Below are 21,598 nucleotides of genomic sequence, written 5' to 3'. Positions count from 1 at the left end.
CCCTGTAGTTAGGGTATAGCGGGTTGGATAATGGATGGATGGATGCTGAATTTTACTTTGTAGCTTGTACTATTACTATTGTACTGCTGTATTGTATTTCTGTGATGGCCATGAGCCATCTAACTCAGTGAAGAAGATTACTTGTGTTCTGTATTTACCCCATCTTTTGACAGCCATTGCACTCTCAACCTGCCTGGAAAGGGGTCTCTCTCTGAATCGTCTTTCCAAAGACTCCTTCTATTTTTTTCCCTACAAGGGTATTTTTGGGGAGTTTTCTCTTGTCTTCTTAGGAAGTCAAGGCTGGGGGGCTGTTGAAAAACAGGGCCTGTTAAAGTCCGTTGTGGAACTCGTGTGATTTTCGGCTATACAAAAAATTGTTACTGTTAACTGACATCTCTAAACTGGCCCTGTATGAGTGACTGTGGGGGTGTGCCTGAATGTGCCCTGCAATACAGTAATCCCTCGCTACTTCGCGGTTCACTTTTCGCAGATTCACAACTTCGCGGATTTTATATGTAAGCATATCTAAATATATAACGCGGATTTTTCGCTGCTTCGCAGGTTTCTACGGACAATGGTCTTTTTACTTCTGGTACTTGCTTCCTCAGTTGGTTTGCCCAATTGATTTCATACAAGAGATGCTATTGGCGGATAGCTGAGAAGCTACCCAATCAGAGCACAGGCGTTTAAGTGTGCTGTGTGCTGCTGATTGGCTCAGAGACGGAGTGTTGCATTAACCAGGAAGTCTCATCTCACTCATTCATCATTAACGTGCTAATGCTTCAGGGGCCGTGTCCAAGCGCCAACAGAAGATGCAAATGATTGCAGAAAAGGTAAAGGTTTTGGATATGTTGAAGGAAGGGAACAGCTACACCGCTGCAGACACCATTACAGCATCAATGAGTCCACGATTCTTTTTATTTAAAAAGGAGGAAAAGCATATAAGATCTACGGCCGCAGTGTCCTTTAACCAGGGCGTAAAACGAGTTGCAAGTGGACGTGATAAGGCAGTAGTCTGGATGGAATCTGCTTTAGGAATCTTTGCAACAAGGTCGACGACGTCATGACCGCCTACAAGCTGCTACGTGTACTTCGCTATACAGTAAGTGTAAACTTATCTACTGATTTCATATTGCTTAGCAGTTGTCCCTGTTATTAATAGAGTAAAGGGTGGGTTGTAAACAATACAGGGAGGGTTTAAAAAATGTCCAAATACACGTTAAATAATTAAATAAATATGGTGTCCCTACTTCGCAGAAATTCAGTTATCGCGGTCGGCCTTGGAACCTATCTCCCGCGATAAGTGAGGGATTACTGTAGACTGATGTCCCATCAAGGGTTCCTGCCTTTGTGCTTGATGTGGCCAGGATAGACTCGGACCCTACAATACTATACTGTATATCAATTGCAAATATGTACTTGCCCATTATTGGGCAGAGTTCATAAAGTAATTCTTAACAAAAAAGTGTGAGGTGTTACTTACCTCATTTAGTTTGTAGTGGTGGCCAAGAAAAATTACAAACCTCATGCTTTATTGCTGAATGAAGATAAAAATGTATTTGATACAGCAGAAGTCTATATTGACCAAAGAAGCAAATGATATCAAAACTTTAGGAGAAAATATTTCCCAAAAAAATCTCGCATTACTTGCATTTGTGTAATCCATGTGTGAGGTTGTCCATTCATATACTCACAATCTCTGAAACACATGCATTTTTACTTAAATTTTGTTAATTAAACCACTTAAGGAAACTGGCTTTGTGAACAAAAATGGAACGCATTCAGAGGCAAACGTGCATCTGAATTGTAGACAAGCCTCCTGACGTTATATTTATATTAATTTCCACAACTGCAGTACCTCAGAATTGTTTAGAGGCAGTCTTTGAAACTGCCTGGGTGAAATGACCTTGTTTGTTGAAGTATCTGGGATATTGACAAGTATAAGGCACATTGTCTTCCTGATAACATGCTCACTCGCTTTTAAGGAGACTGTGGAAGATTGTGGGTTTGCTTCCCGGTTCCTCCCTGTGTGGATAGCGCTTTGAGTACTGAGAAAAGCGCTATATAAATGTCATGAATTATTTAACTTTTAATCTTTACTTGTACACATCTTGGAGTTAACTCTGCACTTTGATATCACATGAAACACAACGTTAGCCAATGAATAAGCTGCTACTTAGCTGGTCTCGTGACTGATGAATGCGGAGGGAGGGTGTGTCTTCAGTTCAAATGCTCAGGTGCATCTGAGCCCGTTCCATTTAGTTCATGAAAGCATTTTCCAGATTTATTTAACAATATTTTGCTAAAAGTATGTGTGTTTGGGATGTTATCAACATACAACTGGATGACTGCACATGTGGATTTTGCAACACGAGTAAAGTGAGACTTTTTCATGGATGCTGTTATGATATTGCTTGCTGTTGTCCATCATTAGTCACCAAAGACTTCTATTCTATCAGTAAATTCTTTAACTTTCTGTATGAAAACATGAGATGAAAAATTACACTTCAGTCAGCACTACAAACTGTATTGTTGTTAGCATACTGATCTGGCAAAAGTTTACACAGTTGCCCTTCCTGACATAACCCCCCCTCCCCATTATTCTGGGCTTGGGACTGGCACGAAGAAACACACTGGTTTGTGCACTACAGATGCGATGTTTGCAATGAAGGTATTGATGTAGAAGTATGGAGAAGGCCAAAAAGAGTTATTGTGTCTTGATGGACCTACAGAAAGTATATGACAGGATGCCTAGAGAGGAGTTGTGGAATTGTATGAGGAAGTCGGGAGTGGCAGAGAAGTATGTAAGAATGGTACACGATGTGGACGAGGGAAGTGAGACAGTGGTGAGGTCTACAGTAGGACTGACAGATGTGTTTAGGGTTGAGGTGGGATTACATCTTGGATCGGCTCTGAGCCCTTTCTTATTTGCAATGGTGATGGACAGGTTGACAAACGTGATTTGACAGGAGTCCCCGTGGACTATGATGTTTGCTGATAAAATTGTGATCTGTAGTGAGAGTAGGGAGCAGGTTGAGGAGACCATGTAGAGATGGAGATATGCTCTACAGAGGAGAGGAATGAAGGTCAGTAGGACCACCAAGACAGAATACATGTGTGTAAATGAGAGGGAGGTCAGAGGAATGGTGAGGATGATGGAGGGAGTAGAGTTGGTGAAGGTGGATGAGTTTAAATACTTGGGATCAACAGTACAGAGTAGTGGGGATTGTGGAAGAGAGGTGAAAAAGAGAGTGCAGGCAGGGTGGAGAAGAGTGTCAGGAGTGATTTGTGACAGATGGGTATCAGCAAGAGTGAAAGGGAAGGTCTACAAGACGGTAAGGATACCAGCAATGTTACATGGGTTGGAGACGGAGGCACTAAGGAAAAGACAGGAGACAGAGCTGGAGATGGCAGAGTTAAAGATGCTAAGATTTGCATTGGTTGTGACAAGGATGGACAGGATTAGAAAAGAGTATTTTAGAGGGTCAGCTCAGGTTGGGCAGTTTGGAGACAAAGTCAGAGAGGCAAGGTTGCATTGGTTTGGACATGTGCAGAGAAGAGATGCTGGGTATATTGGGAGAAGGATGCTATGGATGGAGCTGCCAGGCAAGAGGAAAAGAGGAAGGCCTAAGAGAAGGTTTATGGATGTGGTGAGAGAGGACATGCAGGTGATGACGAGGACAGGAACATATGGAAAAGATGATCCGCTGTGGCGAACCCTAATGGGAGCAGCTGAAAGAAGAAGTCATCACTACAAACTACATGGGGTAAATTGCAAAGCCTTTAAACTGAAATTTGCTCCAGGGGTGCTGTACAATAGCTGACGTGGCACTCTGACCCCCAAAAGTCATGGAAAAAGACAATTGCCCTTCGGGGATTAATAAAGTATACCAAAATAAACAAAATAACTTGTAAAAAATTTTTGTGGAGTTTTCCTTTAATATCCATGCGTCAATTATGAAGCCCACGTAATCCAGTTCAGAGTTGTGGAGGGCTGGAGCCTGTACTGTTAACAACAGATAGAAGGCAGGAACCCACTTATGGGCATGCTAATGAATAGATACACCCGTATCTACTGACAGGGGCAAGTTTAGAACTGCCAAACTACCTACTATCTATGTGGAAACAAAAGTGCAACACCTGGACAAAACTACACATAGACAGAAACCAAACTGGGGTCTAACCCAGTGTGCTTATATGTGAGACAGCACCACTTACCAATCTGCCATTGTGCCAGCCTTTCTGAATATTAAGAAAACAACTGGATGTCACTTCTTTACTCATTGCATAGGTTAAACGTTTTGTCACTGTTCATTCATTTCTCTGTAATCTTCAAACTAGACAAAAAATATTTTTGGGGTATATAAACTAACCACCGAATTGTACAGTTAGGCATTTGGACCATGCAATCAGTGTGTAAATGCAATTCGAACATTGCTGGATAATTCTGGTGAACACGACGAATCCACCAATAACAAAACAGGAAACCCCTGGTCATCAATATTTAGAATGGCTGCTTCACAGCTCTAGAAGACAGGAATAAAATCCAGGCCCATCTGGGCTGATAGACTCGCTGTATGAGTTTTGCTACTGCGTTACAAAAAAGTGTCTCTCTGGATGACTGTCAGTTCCTCACTGACTGATATAAGAAGTCTCACAAATGACAGATAACTGTTTAATTCATTGGTCTGCTAATAGCTAAACTTTCTCGTTACCTCCGCTAGATTTTTTTTTTTTTTAAAGTTGTCAAGATTTTTTCTTCATCTTCTTAAAGCTCAAAATTTTACAGACTCTTCATGTAAAGAAGTGCTTCCTGGCTTCTGTCTTTAATGCACACTCTTTTTCCTTCTGCTGGTGGTTTAGTATTTAATTGAGTTTTGTTACATCACTTTATTAATTCCTTTGAGAATAAACATCCACATTCAGAGATGTTCTACCATATTTGCTCGTATATCCAATGGGTAAATAGATGGGTATCAAGTATGGCCTGCACATGCTGAATCTATTCAATGAAACAATATAGTGGGGAATGAAAAAGCATGAAAAAATGAATGTGCACAGGAAAGCTGGCCATAATCAAAATATCTGTTTCAACAAAAAAAAAATATCAGATTGGTTGAGCACCTGACTTTCCCAATATTTTATTATATGGAATGAAAAGGAATAATCATATATTATTTGGCATCATTGTGAAAATTGTGCTGCACTTAATCCACAAATGTACAGCAAAATCGACTGGAGTGTTTCTGTTCAAAACCAATAGGTTTCTAGTCTTTTATAATCGTTATTATAATTGTAATCTTAGGCCGGGTTTATACTTCATGCGATATGACGCATGCTCCAGTGGATGTTCCTGCTATGCAAACATTGTACTGTTTATACCTGCACGTGTACTTTACGTAAATCTGGAGGAATCCAGCAGGTGGCAGTGCGAGATATCATCACGGTGAGAACAGGTTCGGCTTCGCTGTGTTGTGAATTGCTTGGAAAACCCATTAAATTCTGATGACACCTTACAGCAATATATCTGAAAAAGGATGTTTAATGATAAAATCCATCAATCCAGGGATATGCCCATTCCAGCTAGCATGGGGGACGAGGCAGAAACAATCCCTGGACAGGGCATCAGCTCATCGCAAGGTGAATACAAGCACTCACATACATACTGGCGTCATTTTAGTGTCACCAAATCTGCATATCTTTGGAAGGAAAGCGGAGCTCACTGTGGAAACCCAACGGGAAAACATGCAAACTCCAGGCAGGGAATACCAGCGACGTGACTCCCTGCGAGACAGCACTCCACCACCGTGTCACCCCATGTGTGTAATTATTAACAGTATTCATTATTTAAATGAAATTAACGATTTATCCGTAAAATGTAACATACATACTGTAATGCATTTCGTCATGAAAGTGATATCAAGTATAAATCTAAGGATTCTAAATGTGAAGAGAGTTGGAATATCATACATTTAATGTGTTCTGTGTGGTGATCTATTGCTGTTTGCTACTACTGTCAGGTCAGGAGGAAGCCCCAGAAAAAAAAAGACGGCACAGAAGATGGTATGTGAGACTTTTAAAATGTATCGTGTCATTATGATCGGGAATATGCGATGCTTGAATATAAAAGCACTACGAATGTATCTGTATGTCGGCATTTTGCTTCACCCCATCGAACCATTCATCAAACATTGAAGCACGCACATCAATCCTGTAGGATCCGCATAGAGGCTTTCTGTCACATGTAGACAGTAAACAGAGACTCTGAGGTCATATTCCGACTTTTATCACACTGCGCCCCCCGACTTTTTGCTGGTACTGCAACTCGCGTGCGTGTCGCGTTAATTTCCGAGGATCCTGCTCAGAGGACGCGTCAAATGAACGCTGGGAACTCGTGGCAGCCATGATGTGTGTGCATACGTGTTCTGAGCGTGAAGTATAAACAAGCCCTAATCGTAACCTTAGATCTTCAAATGATTCCAAATGCTAAACTTAAAAGAAGTGGTGAGGCGACCTGCTGCTGTTTTGCACCTAAAATCTGGAATAGCTTACCGATAGAAATTCACCAGGCTAATATGGTGGATCACTTTAAAAAATTACTAACAACTTATTATTTTAACATGGCTTTCTCATAGCTTCATTTTAGTGTAACTCTGATATTCTGTATATGTATTGAATTATCATCTTTATCATGGCTCCCCAATCCATACTAACCCTTACTTTCTCTGCTGTTCACTTTTCGGTTATCTGTGGTGGCGATCTGTGCCACCACCACCTGATCAGGGCACCATGCAGTCCTTACACTGATGGATTGAAGGCCAAAGGTCCACATGACCATCATCATCATCTAATTCTTCCATGTGAAGCCTGAAAACCATGAGAACTGATTGAGATCATTGATGTTAGGTAGAATGCCCAGTGGGGGTTGCATGGTCTCATGGCCTTGGAACCCCTGCCGATTTTGTTTTTTTTTTTTTTCTCCAGCACTCTGGAGTTTTTTTTTTTGTTTTTTTCTGTCCTCCTGGCCATTGGACCTTACTTTATTCTTTGTTACGTGGTACTGTGTAATCTTTATATTTTTCTTTCTTCATCTTGTAAAGCACTTTGTGCTACATCATTTGTATGAAAATGTGGTATATAAATATTGTTGTTGTTGTTATAATGCTAATATCTGTTTAGATTGGGGGATTCGTTTTTGAGTTAAAATGTCCATTATCACATCCTGACACACACAGACAGACATCAGTGATCAGATTTCATGACACCTGTAAAACTAGTGAAATCTTAAAGCCAAAATTGTGATCGCAACACAATATTTTTCTTTTATATAGTACCAGTAATGGCGCACTGCGTGATAACGTACAGTGAATACACTTGACTTGAGCATTCCTAGTTTTCATCCTCTTTCTCTGTACGTTTATCATTTGTTTGCTCAGAGGTTTATGCTCTTGTTCCTTCCTGAGCGGATCTTCTTTTCTCCACCCTAGCGGCCCACTTCTTCTCTTCTTTCGTCTGCATCTTTTCGCGTTAAAACTGATTAAGTCAGTGTTTGTGTTGCACTTACTTAGTATGTTTTCCTTAATATTTCACTTAAGCTGGCACTTAAGTCTTCAATCTGCCTCCAGAATGATTTAAGATATGAAGAGGTAGGGGAACTGACAGTGAAGGTGGTAGGGAATGAGAAGGGCGCCCGCACACATGAGCTGCACACTGCCGAGAGTTGATTCTACAATAAAATAAAATAAAAATAAAAAGAGGAATACCCTTGGAGGTCAATCATCACCCTGAAAGCGGATAGTAGACGTCACGTAGTATATGTGTACCAAATTTCAGGTCAATAGGTCAAACGGTTTGCGAGTTACAGGTGATTTAAAATCCTGGACAGACAAATGAACAGCCACTGTAGTGTATTATATTATTGATACTTAGGAATATTCAGGCCCCAGGACACACTAGAGGGATTATATCTTTTGGCTGGGTCGGGAATTCAACAGGAAGAGCTGAAATCTGTAGCTAGGGACAGGAAAGTCTGGGCTGACCTGCTTGGTCTGTCGTCACTGTAGCCCTCATCAGGAAAAGAGGTGCAAAATGAGATTAAATCAAAATCAAAACAGATTAATATTTACAGTTATGGCAAAACAAGGCACATTTTTTTTAATTTTGTAAAATCATAAGTCTACCATGCCGGTCTTTTCTGAATACAGAATAATCAAACAAAATGGTAAGTTTAATGAACAATTAGATCAACTAAAGGTTATCGCCCAGGGTAACACAAACCTGATTTTGAGAAGCACAGAGAGGGGATTGCACATGGCATGTTAACACGGCCCACTCAATACTGAAAAACTAGGCCTATTTTTGGCAGTGCAATGTTGAGATGGGAAATCCCCAGCTGGCTCACCTGTCGGAGCACTTAAGCCTGAGGCGAGGGAGGTGGCTTATTAGACGAGCTGCCCTGCGGATGGTCATGGCCTATTTTTGAGTTTCTTATTGCACTTTGGCTTGACTTAGATTTCTTGTTCCAAATTTCACAGGAGGACTGCAATTTAGTTGACAGTCGGCACTGGGTGTTATTAAACCCTTAAGTTTTTTTTTTTTTTAGACCACATACGTTTATCGATTACTCTTTGATGGGCCACTTTTAAAATGGGGAAGTTCAATTTTGCTGGGCATAAGCTGTAGTTCCTAAAACCCTGAAATGGGTAAACGGGCTAGAAAATAGAGAATGGATGGAATTTTGGTTCCAATACACTGGCCTAGCGATGAGTAACAATCTCTGCAGAGAAGTTGCTTATTCACATACCTTGTTTCCCCAAAAATAAGACCTACTCCAAAAATAAGCCCTAGCATGATTTTCAGGCTGCTCTGTAATATACAATACAACACAATTTATTTTTGTAGGGCCCAAAATCACACAAGAAGTGCTGCAATGGGCTTGAACAGGCCCTGCCTCTTGACAGCCCCCCAGCCTTGACTCTCTAAGAGGACAAGGAAAAACTCCCAAAAAAAAAACCTTGGGAAAGGCCGTTCAAAAAGAGACTCCTTTCCAGGTAGGTTGGGCGTGCAGTGGGTGTCAAAAAGAAGGGGGTCAATACAATACACAGAATAGAACAAATCCTCAATACAGTATATAAAATAAAAATACTACAAGTACGGACCAGAACTGAACCGCAGATGATATCACATAATATGATTTGGATTTGTTTAGAGTCCTGGAGACCTCAGCCATCAAGCTGCCTCCCCCAATTGGCCATTCCACAACCGAACAGCACTGGGCCAGCCAATCCGATGAAAGGACCCCCCTACCCAACGGTTCCTGCGATCCTCCATCAGTGATGACTTTACCTTAGACAGGCAAAACAACTTGGCAGACGGGCCGTGGCACCAAGTGCCACATTTGAGTACCGAGAAGAGAAATAGAATAGGTGAGAGTTAGTAACAAATTATAACGATCATGTTACTTTTGTTTTTGTGCGAATGACTAACAACAGAGATGCAGTCTGCACAGTTATTCAGCAGCTCTAGTCAGGGTGTGCTAAACTGAAGTAGTGAGTCTTCAGCTGGGATTTAAAAGCTGAGACCGAAGGGGCATCTCTTATAGTAGCAGGCAGACCATTCCACAGTTTAGGGGTCCTGTAACTAAAAGCTCGACCTCCCACTGTTATTTTATTAATTCTTGAAATCATACGCAGACTGGCATCTTGAGATCTTAATGGGTTTGTAAGTCATGATAAATTCAGACAAGTAAGCCGGACCTCCGCTATTTAATGCTTTATATGTTAAAAGGAGAATTTTGAAATCTACCCTAAACTTAACCGGGAGCCAGTGTAAGGATTTAAGAACTGGAGTTATGCGTTTGTATTTTCTTGTTCTTGTAATGATTCTTGCAGCCGCATTTTGGATTAACTGGAGGCTGTATAAAGAACAATTTGAACATCCAGTGAACAATGCATTGCAGTAATCAATCCTACTAGAAATAGATGCATGAATTAATTTCTCAAAATCCTGTTAATTTAGAAAGCGCCTTAATTTCCCAACATTTTTCAGATGGAAGAAACATGACTTGGACAACTTTGTAATATGCGTTTTAAATGACATGCTAGTGTGAAAGATATCTCCTAGATTGCGGGCTGATTCAGTAAAATAATAATATAAGCCCTACCCCAAAAATAAGCCCAGTCAGGATCGTCAGCTGAAAAGTAAGGCGCCTAAGGCCAGGTTTATACTTCATGCAATGCGATGTGTGTGCCCAAAACAATATTTCAGTGATAAAGGGAAAAAAACAGGAATTAACAAATGATAGATTATTATTACCCTTAGAAACGTAAGCCTTTACTTTAGAGAAATTGCAACAAAACTCAAAGTGTCAGTGAGTCCAGTGATGTCCTACACAATCCAAAGGCAACTGGAAACTGGAAGATATTCTGATAGAAAGAGAACTGGCAGACCCAAAGTCACAAGCCAATCAGAAGACAAATTTCTGAGGGTCACCAGCTTACGTGATCACAGGCGCCTCACAGCACAACAACTTCAATCACAGCTTAACAGTGCAGGTCAAAGAAAACAAGTCTTTCTGTGTGAAGAGGAGACACTGTGCTGCAGGCTTGACTGGCTGAGTGGCAGCAAGAATGTTATTTCTTAAAGGACAAAATAGGGCCATGAAATACAAGCTGTGGATGACTGCAGACTTTGAAATTTTCAATTCATCACACAGAATGTTTATACATCGTTGAGTTGGTGACAGGATGGTTCCTCAGTGTGTGATACCAACTGTCAAACATGGAGGAGGAGGTGTGATGGTCTGTAGTTCTTTTGCTGGAGGCAGAGTTGGTGACTTGAACAGAGTGACTGGCATTTTGAATCAAAAGGGTCACCACAGTTTGGCTGTTATATCAGCAAAAGATGCAGGCTACTTTGATGAATCAAAAATCTGAATAAAATTTGATGACTCCTTGACTTATTATTTTATTTTCCATTGTTTATTTGTTCTATACCTTGATTCATGAAATATGACTCATGAGTCCCGAGGCTTTGGAAAACATCTTGCATCACCCCAGTCCCAAAGGTATCCTGTCCTAGTGAGCTAAATGACTTCAGGCCTGTCACCCTGACGTCACATGTGATGAAGACCATGGAGCGGCTGTTGCTCCACTACCTGAGGCCACAGGTCCGCTACGCCCTTGACCCTCTGCAGTTCGCATACCAGGAGAAGGTGGGAGCGGAGGATGCCATCATCTATATGCTACACCAATCCCTCTCCCACTTGGACAGAGGCAGTGGTGCAGTAAGAATTATGTTTCTGGACTTCTCTAGTGCCTTCAACACCATCCAACCTCTGCTCCTTAGGGACAAGCTGACAGAGATGGGAGTAGATTCATACCTGGTGGCATGGATCGTGGACTGTCTTACAGATAGACCTCAGTATGTGCGTCTCGGGAACTGCAGGTATGACATTGTGGTCAGCAACACAGGAGCGCCGCAGGGGACTGTACTTTCTCTGGTCCTGTTCAGCCTATATACATCGGACTTCCAATACAACTCGGAGTCCTGCCACGTGCAAAAGTTCGCTGACGACACGGCTATCGTGGGCTGCATCAGGAGTGGGCAGGAGGAGGAGTATAGGAACCTCATCAAGGACTTTGTTAAATGGTGCGACTCAAACCACCTACAACTGGACACTAGCAAAACCAAGGAGCTGGTGGTGGATTTTAGGAGGCCCAGGCCCCTCCTGGACCCCGTGATCATCAGAGGTGACTGTGTGCAGAGGGTGCAGACCTATAAATACCTGGGAGTGCAGCTGGATGATAAACCGGACTGGACTGCCAATACTGATGATCTGTGCAAGAGAGGACAGAGCCGACTATACTTCCTTAGAAGGCTGGTGTCCTTCAACATCTGCAATAAGATGCTGCAGATGTTCTATCAGATGGTTGTGGAGAGCGCACTCTTCTACACGGTGGTGTGCTGGGGAGGCAGCATAAAGACGAGGGTAACCTCACGCCTGGACAAACTGGAGAGGAAGGCAGGCTCTATTCTGGGCACGGAGCTGGACAGTTTGACATCTGTGGTGGAGCGATGGGTGCTGAGCAGGCTCCAGTTAATCATGGAGAACATTAAACTATGCGCTTTTCCATAAAAACTGAAAAAACTGACGTGTTCTAAAACATTTGACCAGTAGTGTATGTTGATCAGTTTCTACATTGTTTGTGTCTTTTATGTGTACTAATTGTGTATTTAGTAATTTCTAAAATCTATACTTGCATTATACCTGGGAACTTGTCACAGCGCTCTGTGCAATACAAAAATAAACTGAACTGAATTTAATAGAGTTTTGTATTTTTCTTTGAAGGACTGGCATGCCATCTAGGGTTGGTGATGCCTTGCCCTCAGAACTGTCAGGAGAGTCGCTGACTCCATGCAACCCTGAATTTAAAAAAATGAATGGGTGCATGAGTTTTATCTTGTAACTCTGAACTCTAAACAGGTTTGGTTTGTTGGATGTCTCGTGATAGTGTGTTCTAAGAACTACAAAAAATTTATGGTTTATTGGTTGTAGCAAGCAAAATGACACCTTTTAATGACATCTGGTTTATTGGTTTAAAATGATTCAGAGCTATGACAACTTTTATGGTTCTGACTGATTCCAAACGAGCTGATTATGAAAAGAAACAGAAGAGAAATTCAGCCCAACAATGGAGTCTAATTACAACTGTATGTTTTTAGCCTCTGCTTAAAAGACTGGTTACAGTGAAAACTTGTGACCATTGGGTATCTTCCCCGAGCTTAGCACTGGCATGCACAATGATAACAACAATGAAAGTTTATAATCATTTTAGTGCTGCTGTAAAACGAAACCAATGTTGTTAATTTTACATTACACAGGTATACACTGAAAAAATTGTTTTGATTGCTTCATGTCACGTCATTTTCTGACCTGCTTAATCCAGACTAGGATATTGAGTTGGGGGGGTTTGCTGGAGCCTAACCCGGCTAACATACACCACAAGGCAGTCCAGTGCAGGGCGGACATATACCCACCCACCAAACACACACTAGGGCCAATTTAGTGTCGCTGATTCACCTAACCTGTATGTCTTTAAACAGAGTATGGAAACCCACGTAGACGTGGAGAGAAGAAGCAAAATCCACATACTGTGGACTTGGGACATAAATCCTGGTCTCTTTACTGTGAGCCAGCAATGTGACCACTATACCACCCAATAATTTCGAAAACAAAAAACATTTTTGCTTTGTGCCCCTAAAACCTATCATCTATAGGAGAGGAACGAAAGCTTTAGAATAGTCAAAAATTTCGATCTCCGGTTTTCAACAGAACTCAATGTTTTAAGGTCTATTGATACCGAAAACATTGTTATCTTGATAATGAGTGTACATCTGTTTGTGTGTGTCTGTGTGTCTCAGTTTCCTGAGGACGGTGGAAAGCTAAAACGGCTGGACAGAAAAACACCAAACTTGAAACTTAAGCCTGTTATGTGATGACGATGTGCTGATTAGTTTTTGAGTCAAATCGTGCAAGAGAAAGAGGAACCCTTAAATACCATAATTCTGAAATTAATTATGAATTCTTCTTGTCAATTGCTATTGTAATGACCTATTTTATGATCAGAAAACTCATCATCAGAGCGGTAAATAATTACTGAAATGTTCTAGAATAGTTCAGGTAATTTGGTTCCTAGGACGCAAAACCTACTGATGCTCACATCCGAATTTTTCCAAATCACGTAACATTTTTTCACTAAACACATTTTTAAGCAGTCAATTATATTTTTTATTATTTTTGTAATACAATTAATTAAACAACACTTAATTTATTAATAATTTGTTAGAAATGTAAATTTCCTAATCTTATATATAATTCGCCAGCCTCCTTACTCACTCACTCACTCACGTCCGTCCAAAGCCTTCTGCGCAGTCGCCTTCTGCGCAGCTGCCCGAAAAACCTTACAAGACCGACATCGCGGTAGGTGGCTGATTTACAGCCGCGAAAATTCAAAGAGAAAGGCGACTTCGACCAACATCCAACCCCAACATCGCGGCAGGCGGCGGATTTACGGCCGCAAAAATTCAAAGAGAAAGGCGACTTCGATTAAAGCTCTAGAGGCCTGAAAGGCGATTTCGACTACAGCTCGAGGCCTAATTACGCATTCATTCAATACACCTATATCAGGTTTGTGGTGTTTATACTTATTACTATTCCACTCGTGCCCGTTTCATCTTACGTTGTCGAAACGGGCTCTTTGTCTAGTATTAAATAAAGCAAAACAGTTATTTTATTCTATAATAAAATCAGAATTTATCTGCAATTGAACACTGCTGGTGTGTTTAAATCATTTTAATAACCCATTTTTCACAGATACCTGGTTTCTGAAATGCCATGTAAACCCTTATTCAAGTTAGAAAAACCGCGTTATTGTGCTCTGAGAAACCTGATTAACAGTGGCAGGTTGGTCCCCGAATAACCCAATTATCTCGCCATGTAAACCCTTAATAGGGTCACTGTTAAGGATTTTGTGTTCTGTGCATGTCTGCTGTACTGTGTCAGCCTGCATATGTATTAGGTTCGTACACACTTTTAGCAGCCACAGATAGAAGCGTCTTCATAATAAATTTCCATAGGCAAATGCTTGGATGATCGCATTATTCAATCACCTAGTTGAAACAAATTTGTCTCAATATTTCAGGAATCTCTAAATTTATGTCGATGAACTGAACGTACAGCATTAAGCTCTGTAGCACAATCTCGAGAACAGTAAGGTAACATGTAAAAAGTAATGTGCGTTAAGAAGTCTGATTATTTTTTTTAAAGTAACAAGTAACTTAACACAGTACTTGTTTTACTGAAGTAAAAGTACCTGTGTTAATATTGTTGCAGCATCACTGGGTGTAAGTCAAGAGGCATGTGTACCAGTATGCCACTCCTTGGCAGAGCACAATTGTCTGTGTGTAATATAGTAATAGAAACATATTAAGTGTCAGTTTCGTTTTAATCGAGTTATTTCCTATGGATATTTTGAAACAGTGTGACTGAGAGATGCAGCAGCCAATGTTCATAATGTGAATCATCGGTGCTCCAGTCAAGGATGTAAAAAATGGGGATGAAGTAAAGATATTTATAAATCACAATAAAATCATCACAGGTTTCTTACTTGCTTTTGGACTCACGGAGGCCAATGATGATGTTTAACTCTTTTTTGCACAGTTTAATGATGTTGGAGTGCTTTGCCAAGGGAGAATATGGGAAGAGGGTGGCACGGTGGTGCAGTGGGTAGCGCTGCTGCCTCGCAGTTGGGAGACCTGGGGACCTGGGTTCGCTTCCTGGGTCCTCCCTGCGTTGAGTTCGCATGTTGTCCCTGTGTCTGCGTGGGTTTCCTCCGGGCGCTCCGGTTTCCTCCCACAGTCCAAAGACATGCAGGTTAGGTGGATTGGCGATTCTAAATTGGCCCGTGTGTGTGCTTGGTGTGTGGGTGGGTGTGTTTGTGTGTGTCCTGCAGTGGGTTGGCACCCTGCCCGGGATTAGTTTCTGCCTTGTGCCCTGTGTTGGCTGGGATTGGCTCCAGCAGACCCCCGCGACCCTGTGTTCGGATTCAGCGGGTTGGAAAATGGATGGATGGATGGAATTTGGGAAGATTACTTGAGCAGGTAAACAGAGATTTTTTTAAGAAACCAGTTTTCTGCCTTAACTGGCTTACTCACCTTATCCCAGTTATGTGTGTGCAGGTAAACACACTTTGTCATAAGTCATAGCAGTAGGTAACCGGAAATCTAGACATGCGAGTGGGATAGCCAATTCAAGAATTCACATGGGGATTAAAAGGAATGGCCAGCTAGAAGAAAGCTACAGCTTGGTGCCACATACCTCATCAGACCTAGCTTGGACCTACCAGCACTTTATATTATTAGCCTTGGGTTAATAAAGCAGTCTTGCAAAGCCCTATCACAAAACATGGTGCCTGTTTTTTTTGTGTTCATGCTGCAAGTTTCAGTTTCAGGGTTTGTATGAGGCTACATTGATAGAGTGGTGCAAGAATGAGAATGAATGAAAGTTTTTAGCTAACAACAAAGATCCAAATTATAAAGAAATTGTGAAAAATGTATTAGTTAAGTTTAAGGAATTGGGTTGCAACACGAGGCTCAACTTCACTTTTGTGTTAATAAGAATTACTTCTAAACACTTTACATTACATTTACAGATGTAAATGACATTACATCTTGCCTGAACAACGGGCCTGAGTTGCCTCGAAAGCTTGCATATTGTAATCTTTTTAGTTAGCCAATAAAAGGTGTCATTTTGCTTGACTTTTCACTACATTCTAAACACTATGAAACAACTTCATTTTTTTTTTGTCTGGAACCTCCTGATTCACTGGTAAGAGAAAATCCCCACATACCTGTATAAGATACCATTTGACTCATCTGGATGTGTAGTTATGAAAAATGTCAAGCTTTTTGGAGTCCCCCAGATTTTGGCCGCCTCGACCCAAAAAAATCCCTTATGTTTAGGACATTTTTGGATCATACTTTGTACGGGAAATTATTTCCTTAAGATAAAGAGCTCTTTAATGCTTTATTCTGTTTCTCCTTTCAGGTGTCTTCAGCAAATATGATCAGAAGGATTTTAATTTATGTAGACCACGTCTAGTTACCCTAGGGGTTCAACCAATAATGGGACACAAGGGGTCAAAGTTACTCCTTTTCACAAAACTTTGAAAAAAGTGGGATTGGTGATCCAGGCAGGTGGAGTGTCATTATATGCTATTTAAGGGCTGCGGAGTCCGAACAAATTGTTGGGTTACTGGAGTTGGAAAAAATGTACCAACTCCGATTGTGTATGTGTTAAAATTTCTGATTTCACATATACTGATTCGATTGAACTACTTTTTCTTTTAGACTTTTTTACATAAATATAGCTTCTTTTTTTACTTGCATAAGTTTAGCCTTATGTTTAATGTTACTCACTGTAAGGCACAAAAATATTGCTACAGCCGGCAGAACTGGCACTCCAGCCACCATAAAAAAAAACCTCACACTGGTTCTATCCCATCTGAACTTGTGTGGTGCTGAGGTGTCACCCATCGCATGGCTACACTCGGATCCCAATCTGGGATCCTGTGTTGGTTTTTCACGAGGGGGGTGCAGCAATGGGAAAAGGATCTCTCACTCAATATCTCAGAAAAGGAGTGGAAGGTAGCAATACAGAGAATTCACTCAAGCTCCATATGTGCAAAGCATACAATTATTCAACTCAAAATTATATATCGAGCACATCAGTCTCGTTTAAAGTTGTCCAAAACATTTACAGGGCAAAATTCAACCTGTGAACATTGCAATCGAGCTCCAGCTTCACATGTTTTGGGCCTGCACCAAATTAACATCATTCTGGACCAAAATCTTTAAATGGCTTTCAAACAGCCTTGGTGTCACAATCTCTCCTAACCCATTAATAGTTGTGTTTGGTGGGCTCCCAGGTGGGCTTAAAGTGGAGAAGGACAAACAAACTGGAATTGCCTTTACTTCACTATTGGCACGTAGACTTATCTTGCTCAACTGGAAGAATCCTAACTCTCCTATTCTAAGTCAATAGGTAACTGATGTTATATACTATTTGAAATTGGAAAAAATCAAATTCTCACTTAGAGGATCATTGCAGAACTTTTTCAAAAACCTGGCAGGATCTGATCAATAACATTTTAGAATAAGCTTTTAGGAAGCAGATTCTCTCCCCATTTCTTTTTCTTCTTCATTTATCTTTACTCACTTATTAAACTCATCTATTTACTTATTTTCACTAGCTTTAAGTTTTACTTTGCTGGCCAAGCTCTCTTTCTCAGGGGTGGGGGTTGATTTGTTTTCGATCCTATTTTTGTTAAAATCGATCTATTTGTATGGAATGTTGTGTGATTACAATAAAATCAAAAAAAAAAAAAGCAAGCGCATGCTCCTAACCTCTCTCCCTCTCTTTAAACCGTAACTTTAACAAGTTGCCATACTAAAAAGTAGCCTGATGATTGCCACCGGCAGTGATGAAGTGCCTTGTATCTTGTACAGTGGTGTGAAAAACTATTTGCCCCCTTCCTGATTTCTTATTCTTTTGCATGTTTGTCACACAAAATGTTTCTGATCATCAAACACATTTAACCATTAGTCAAATATAACACAAGTAAACACAAAATGCAGTTTTTAAATGATGGTGTTTATTATTTAGGGAGAAAAAAAATCCAAACCTACATGGCCCTGTGTGAAAAAGTAATTGCCCCCTTGTTAAAAAATAACCTGTGGTGTATCACACCTGAGTTCAATTTCCGTAGCCACCCCCAGGCCTGATTACTGCCACACCTGTTTCAATCAAGAAATCACTTAAATAGGAGCTGCCTGACACAGAGAAGTAGACCAAAAACACCTCAAAAGCTAGACATCATGCCAAGATCCAAAGAAATTCAGGAACAAATGAGAACAGAAGTAATTGAGATCTATCAGTCTGGTAAAGGTTATAAAGCCATTTCTAAAGCTTTGGGACTCCAGCGAACCACAGTGAGAGCCATTATCCACAAATGGCAAAAACATGGAACAGTGGTGAACCTTCCCAGGAGTGGCCGGCCGACCAAAATTACCCCAAGAGCGCAGAGACGACTCATCCGAGAGGTCACAAAAGACCCCAGGGCAACGTCTAAAGAACTGCAGGCCTCACTTGCCTCAATTAAGGTCAGTGTTCACGATTCCACCATAAGAAAGAGACTGGGCAAAAACGGCCTGCATGGCAGATTTCCAAGACGCAAACCACTGTTAAGCAAAAAGAACATTAGGGCTCGTCTCAATTTTGCTAAGAAACATCTCAATGATTGCCAAGACTTTTGGGAAAATACCTTGTGGACTGATGAGTCAAAAGTTGAACTTTTTGGAAGGCAAATGTCCCGTTACATCTGGCGTAAAAGGAACACAGCATTTCAGAAAAAGAACATCATACCAACAGTAAAATATGGTGGTGGTAGTGTGATGGTCTGGGGTTGTTTTGCTGCTTCAGGACCTGGAAGGCTTGCTGTGATAGATGGAACCATGAATTCTACTGTCTACCAAAAAATCCTGAAGGAGAATGTCCGGCCATCTGTTCGTCAACTCAAGCTGAAGCGATCTTGGGTGCTGCAACAGGACAATGACCCAAAACACACCAGCAAATCCACCTCTGAATGGCTGAAGAAAAACAAAATGAAGACTTTGGAGTGGCCTAGTCAAAGTCCTGACCTGAATCCAATTGAGATGCTATGGCATGACCTTAAAAAGGCGGTTCATGCTAGAAAACCCTCAAATAAAGCTGAATTACAACAATTTTGCAAAGATGAGTGGGCCAAAATTCCTCCAGAGCGCTGTAAAAGACTCATTGCAAGTTATCGCAAACGCTTGATTGCAGTTATTGCTGCTAAGGGTGGCCCAACCAGTTATTAGGTTCAGGGGGCAATTACTTTTTCACACAGGGCCATGTAGGTTTGGATTTTTTTTTCTCCCTAAATAATAAAAACCACCATTTACAAACTGCATTTTGTGTTTACTTGTGTTATATTTGACTAATGGTTAAATGTGTTTGATGATCAGAAACATTTTGTGTGACAAACATGCAAAAGAATAAGAAATCAGGAAGGGGGCAAATAGTTTTTCACACCACTGTATGTTGTGTACTTTTAATCAACATAATAAATATACGTGTATAATTCAAAATAGAGAAATCGGAGTTGGAGTAACAGAAAGTGAGGAGTCGGAGTTGAAGGTTTTGTTTGCCGAATCCACAGCCCTGGCTGCTGATCACGAATATATTTCTGAAATTCGGTTCTTTATCATCTGCGGTGGGCTGGCGCCCTGCCCGGGGTTTGTTTCCTGCCTTGCACCCTGTGTTGGCTGGGATTGCCTCCAGCAGACCCCTGTGACCCTGTAGTTAGGATATAGCAGGTTGGATAATGGATGGATGGAGTTCTTTATTGTTGGTCCTAGCCCTCTAACAGCAACTCCCAGAAAAATGACAATTGATAAATTTCAAACATAAGCATGTAAGAAATTACTTTAGACAATTTCAAGGTCAGTGATTATGAAGATGTTGTTTTTGATTCTTTGCTTAAAAATGGGCCCTCAATGGCTCTCTATCAGAGGGTGAAAAATGACAATTGCAAATATTTAAACTTTTAAATTGACTCACACATTTCAGTATGTCAATTATTTGACACAATCATTGTTGTTTCTTGTGTACTTCTACCCCATGATGTAAAACAATCATGACATTTCTCACGAACAGTCCTGAATTAGGGCGGCTTATGTTAAATCAGACTTTTTGCATTTGGAATTTTTCCCTTAAAATCTTGGGTCGGTGAGGGAAGAACTAGGTCAGCGATTCCATCAGGGGATCGAGGGCATGGCAAGATGGTCGGAGAGACGCTGCTGGGATGTCAGTGTGATGATGGCAGTTCAATCTGCTGGACGAATCATAGGGACGCACCAGCGAAAGAGGACAAGCAACTGGCCACCAAACGAAAAAACTAACAAGTGACAAGTACCTGGAGAAGTTCTATGGAAGTCAATGTATACGTATTTTTGTTTTCTTTACATATATGTTTACAATTTGACGGCATACTTTCAAGTTATATTGATTTAGAACAATACTGTTTACAGGAGTGTGTAATTTATTAGTGCTGTGGTTAATTGTGACGTGATGGAAAATTCTAATTATTTTGCATTGTGTTCATGAATGGATAACGTCACAATCAAAACAATTTTTATTAGCTTAATTTTGCAGATCTGTGTTATCAATAATAAAAAAAACAAAACAAGCGAGATACTTTTACCTACCAGGCCTTGAATTCAACACTACTTTTTGGACGGACATCATTTTAAGTGTAGATCATTACCAGCATTCCACATTTATTAAACTTCTGCCATTGTCCTCTGATTAAAATAGGAACGTGTATGGTTTATACTCTCACAACTCCATGGGGAGGTCAATACAGGCTGCCCACGCGTTTCCTTATAGAGTTTTAACCGGAACCTCCCAATTGCGAAACCGTCGACGAGTTTCCTGTGGGATTTCTTAGTACGGCGTACCGCCGCCTGGCGGCAAAGCGGTTTAATACCGTGGCGGGAGCGCGAGGGGCTTCAGCTGTTTTGTTCAAGGTAAAGGGCAGGCGGAGTAAGCGGCATTATGAATGTGCGCGTACGTCGCGTAAAACTGCGTTTTCACACAGTGCTTTCACGCTCTACTTTAGCCCGACCGTGCACGCTCAGCAGTAATGAGTCACTGAGTTGTAATCCTTTTTTTTTCCGTGTGCTGTCATGTTTTATTGGAGTCCAGAAGCACAACCACAATCACTTCTTTCTACTTTGGTTGCCGCTGCAACAACATCGTAAAACATTAAGGTAATTGTTGCAAATGAATAACCCTGCAGTCCGTATTGATGACTAAATTATTTTAGTGTGATAATGGCTATTTTAATTTACTTTGGCTAAATGAAGTAAGAGGTTAGTAAGGATGACTCACAACTAGTGTACTCTATACCGGTGGCTGTCAAACTCAGTCCTAGGGACCTCCCATGGCTTCAGGTTT

At 41.0% G+C, this 21,598-nt stretch overlaps 1 protein-coding gene across 1 annotated transcript in view; it reads right to left on the bottom strand.

Annotated features, from left to right (window-relative positions):
* ptgr2 (prostaglandin reductase 2) overlaps positions 1-21,057 on the bottom strand; it is an 89,071-nt gene extending 68,014 nt beyond the window's left edge. The window contains exon 1 of the mRNA XM_028821906.2: positions 20,848-21,057. Within this exon, the coding sequence (XP_028677739.2) occupies positions 20,848-20,887 (40 nt within the window). The 5' untranslated portion in view covers positions 20,888-21,057. The remainder of the gene's footprint in view (positions 1-20,847) is intronic.
* Between the last annotated feature and the right edge of the window lie 541 nt (positions 21,058-21,598).

This window comes from Erpetoichthys calabaricus, chromosome 16 (genome assembly GCF_900747795.2).
Source record: "Erpetoichthys calabaricus chromosome 16, fErpCal1.3, whole genome shotgun sequence".
In the NCBI taxonomy this organism is placed as follows: Eukaryota; Metazoa; Chordata; class Cladistia; order Polypteriformes; family Polypteridae; genus Erpetoichthys; species Erpetoichthys calabaricus.
The sequence above is the reverse complement of the archived record's forward strand: the minus strand, read 5'-3'. Positions and strand labels throughout refer to the sequence as shown.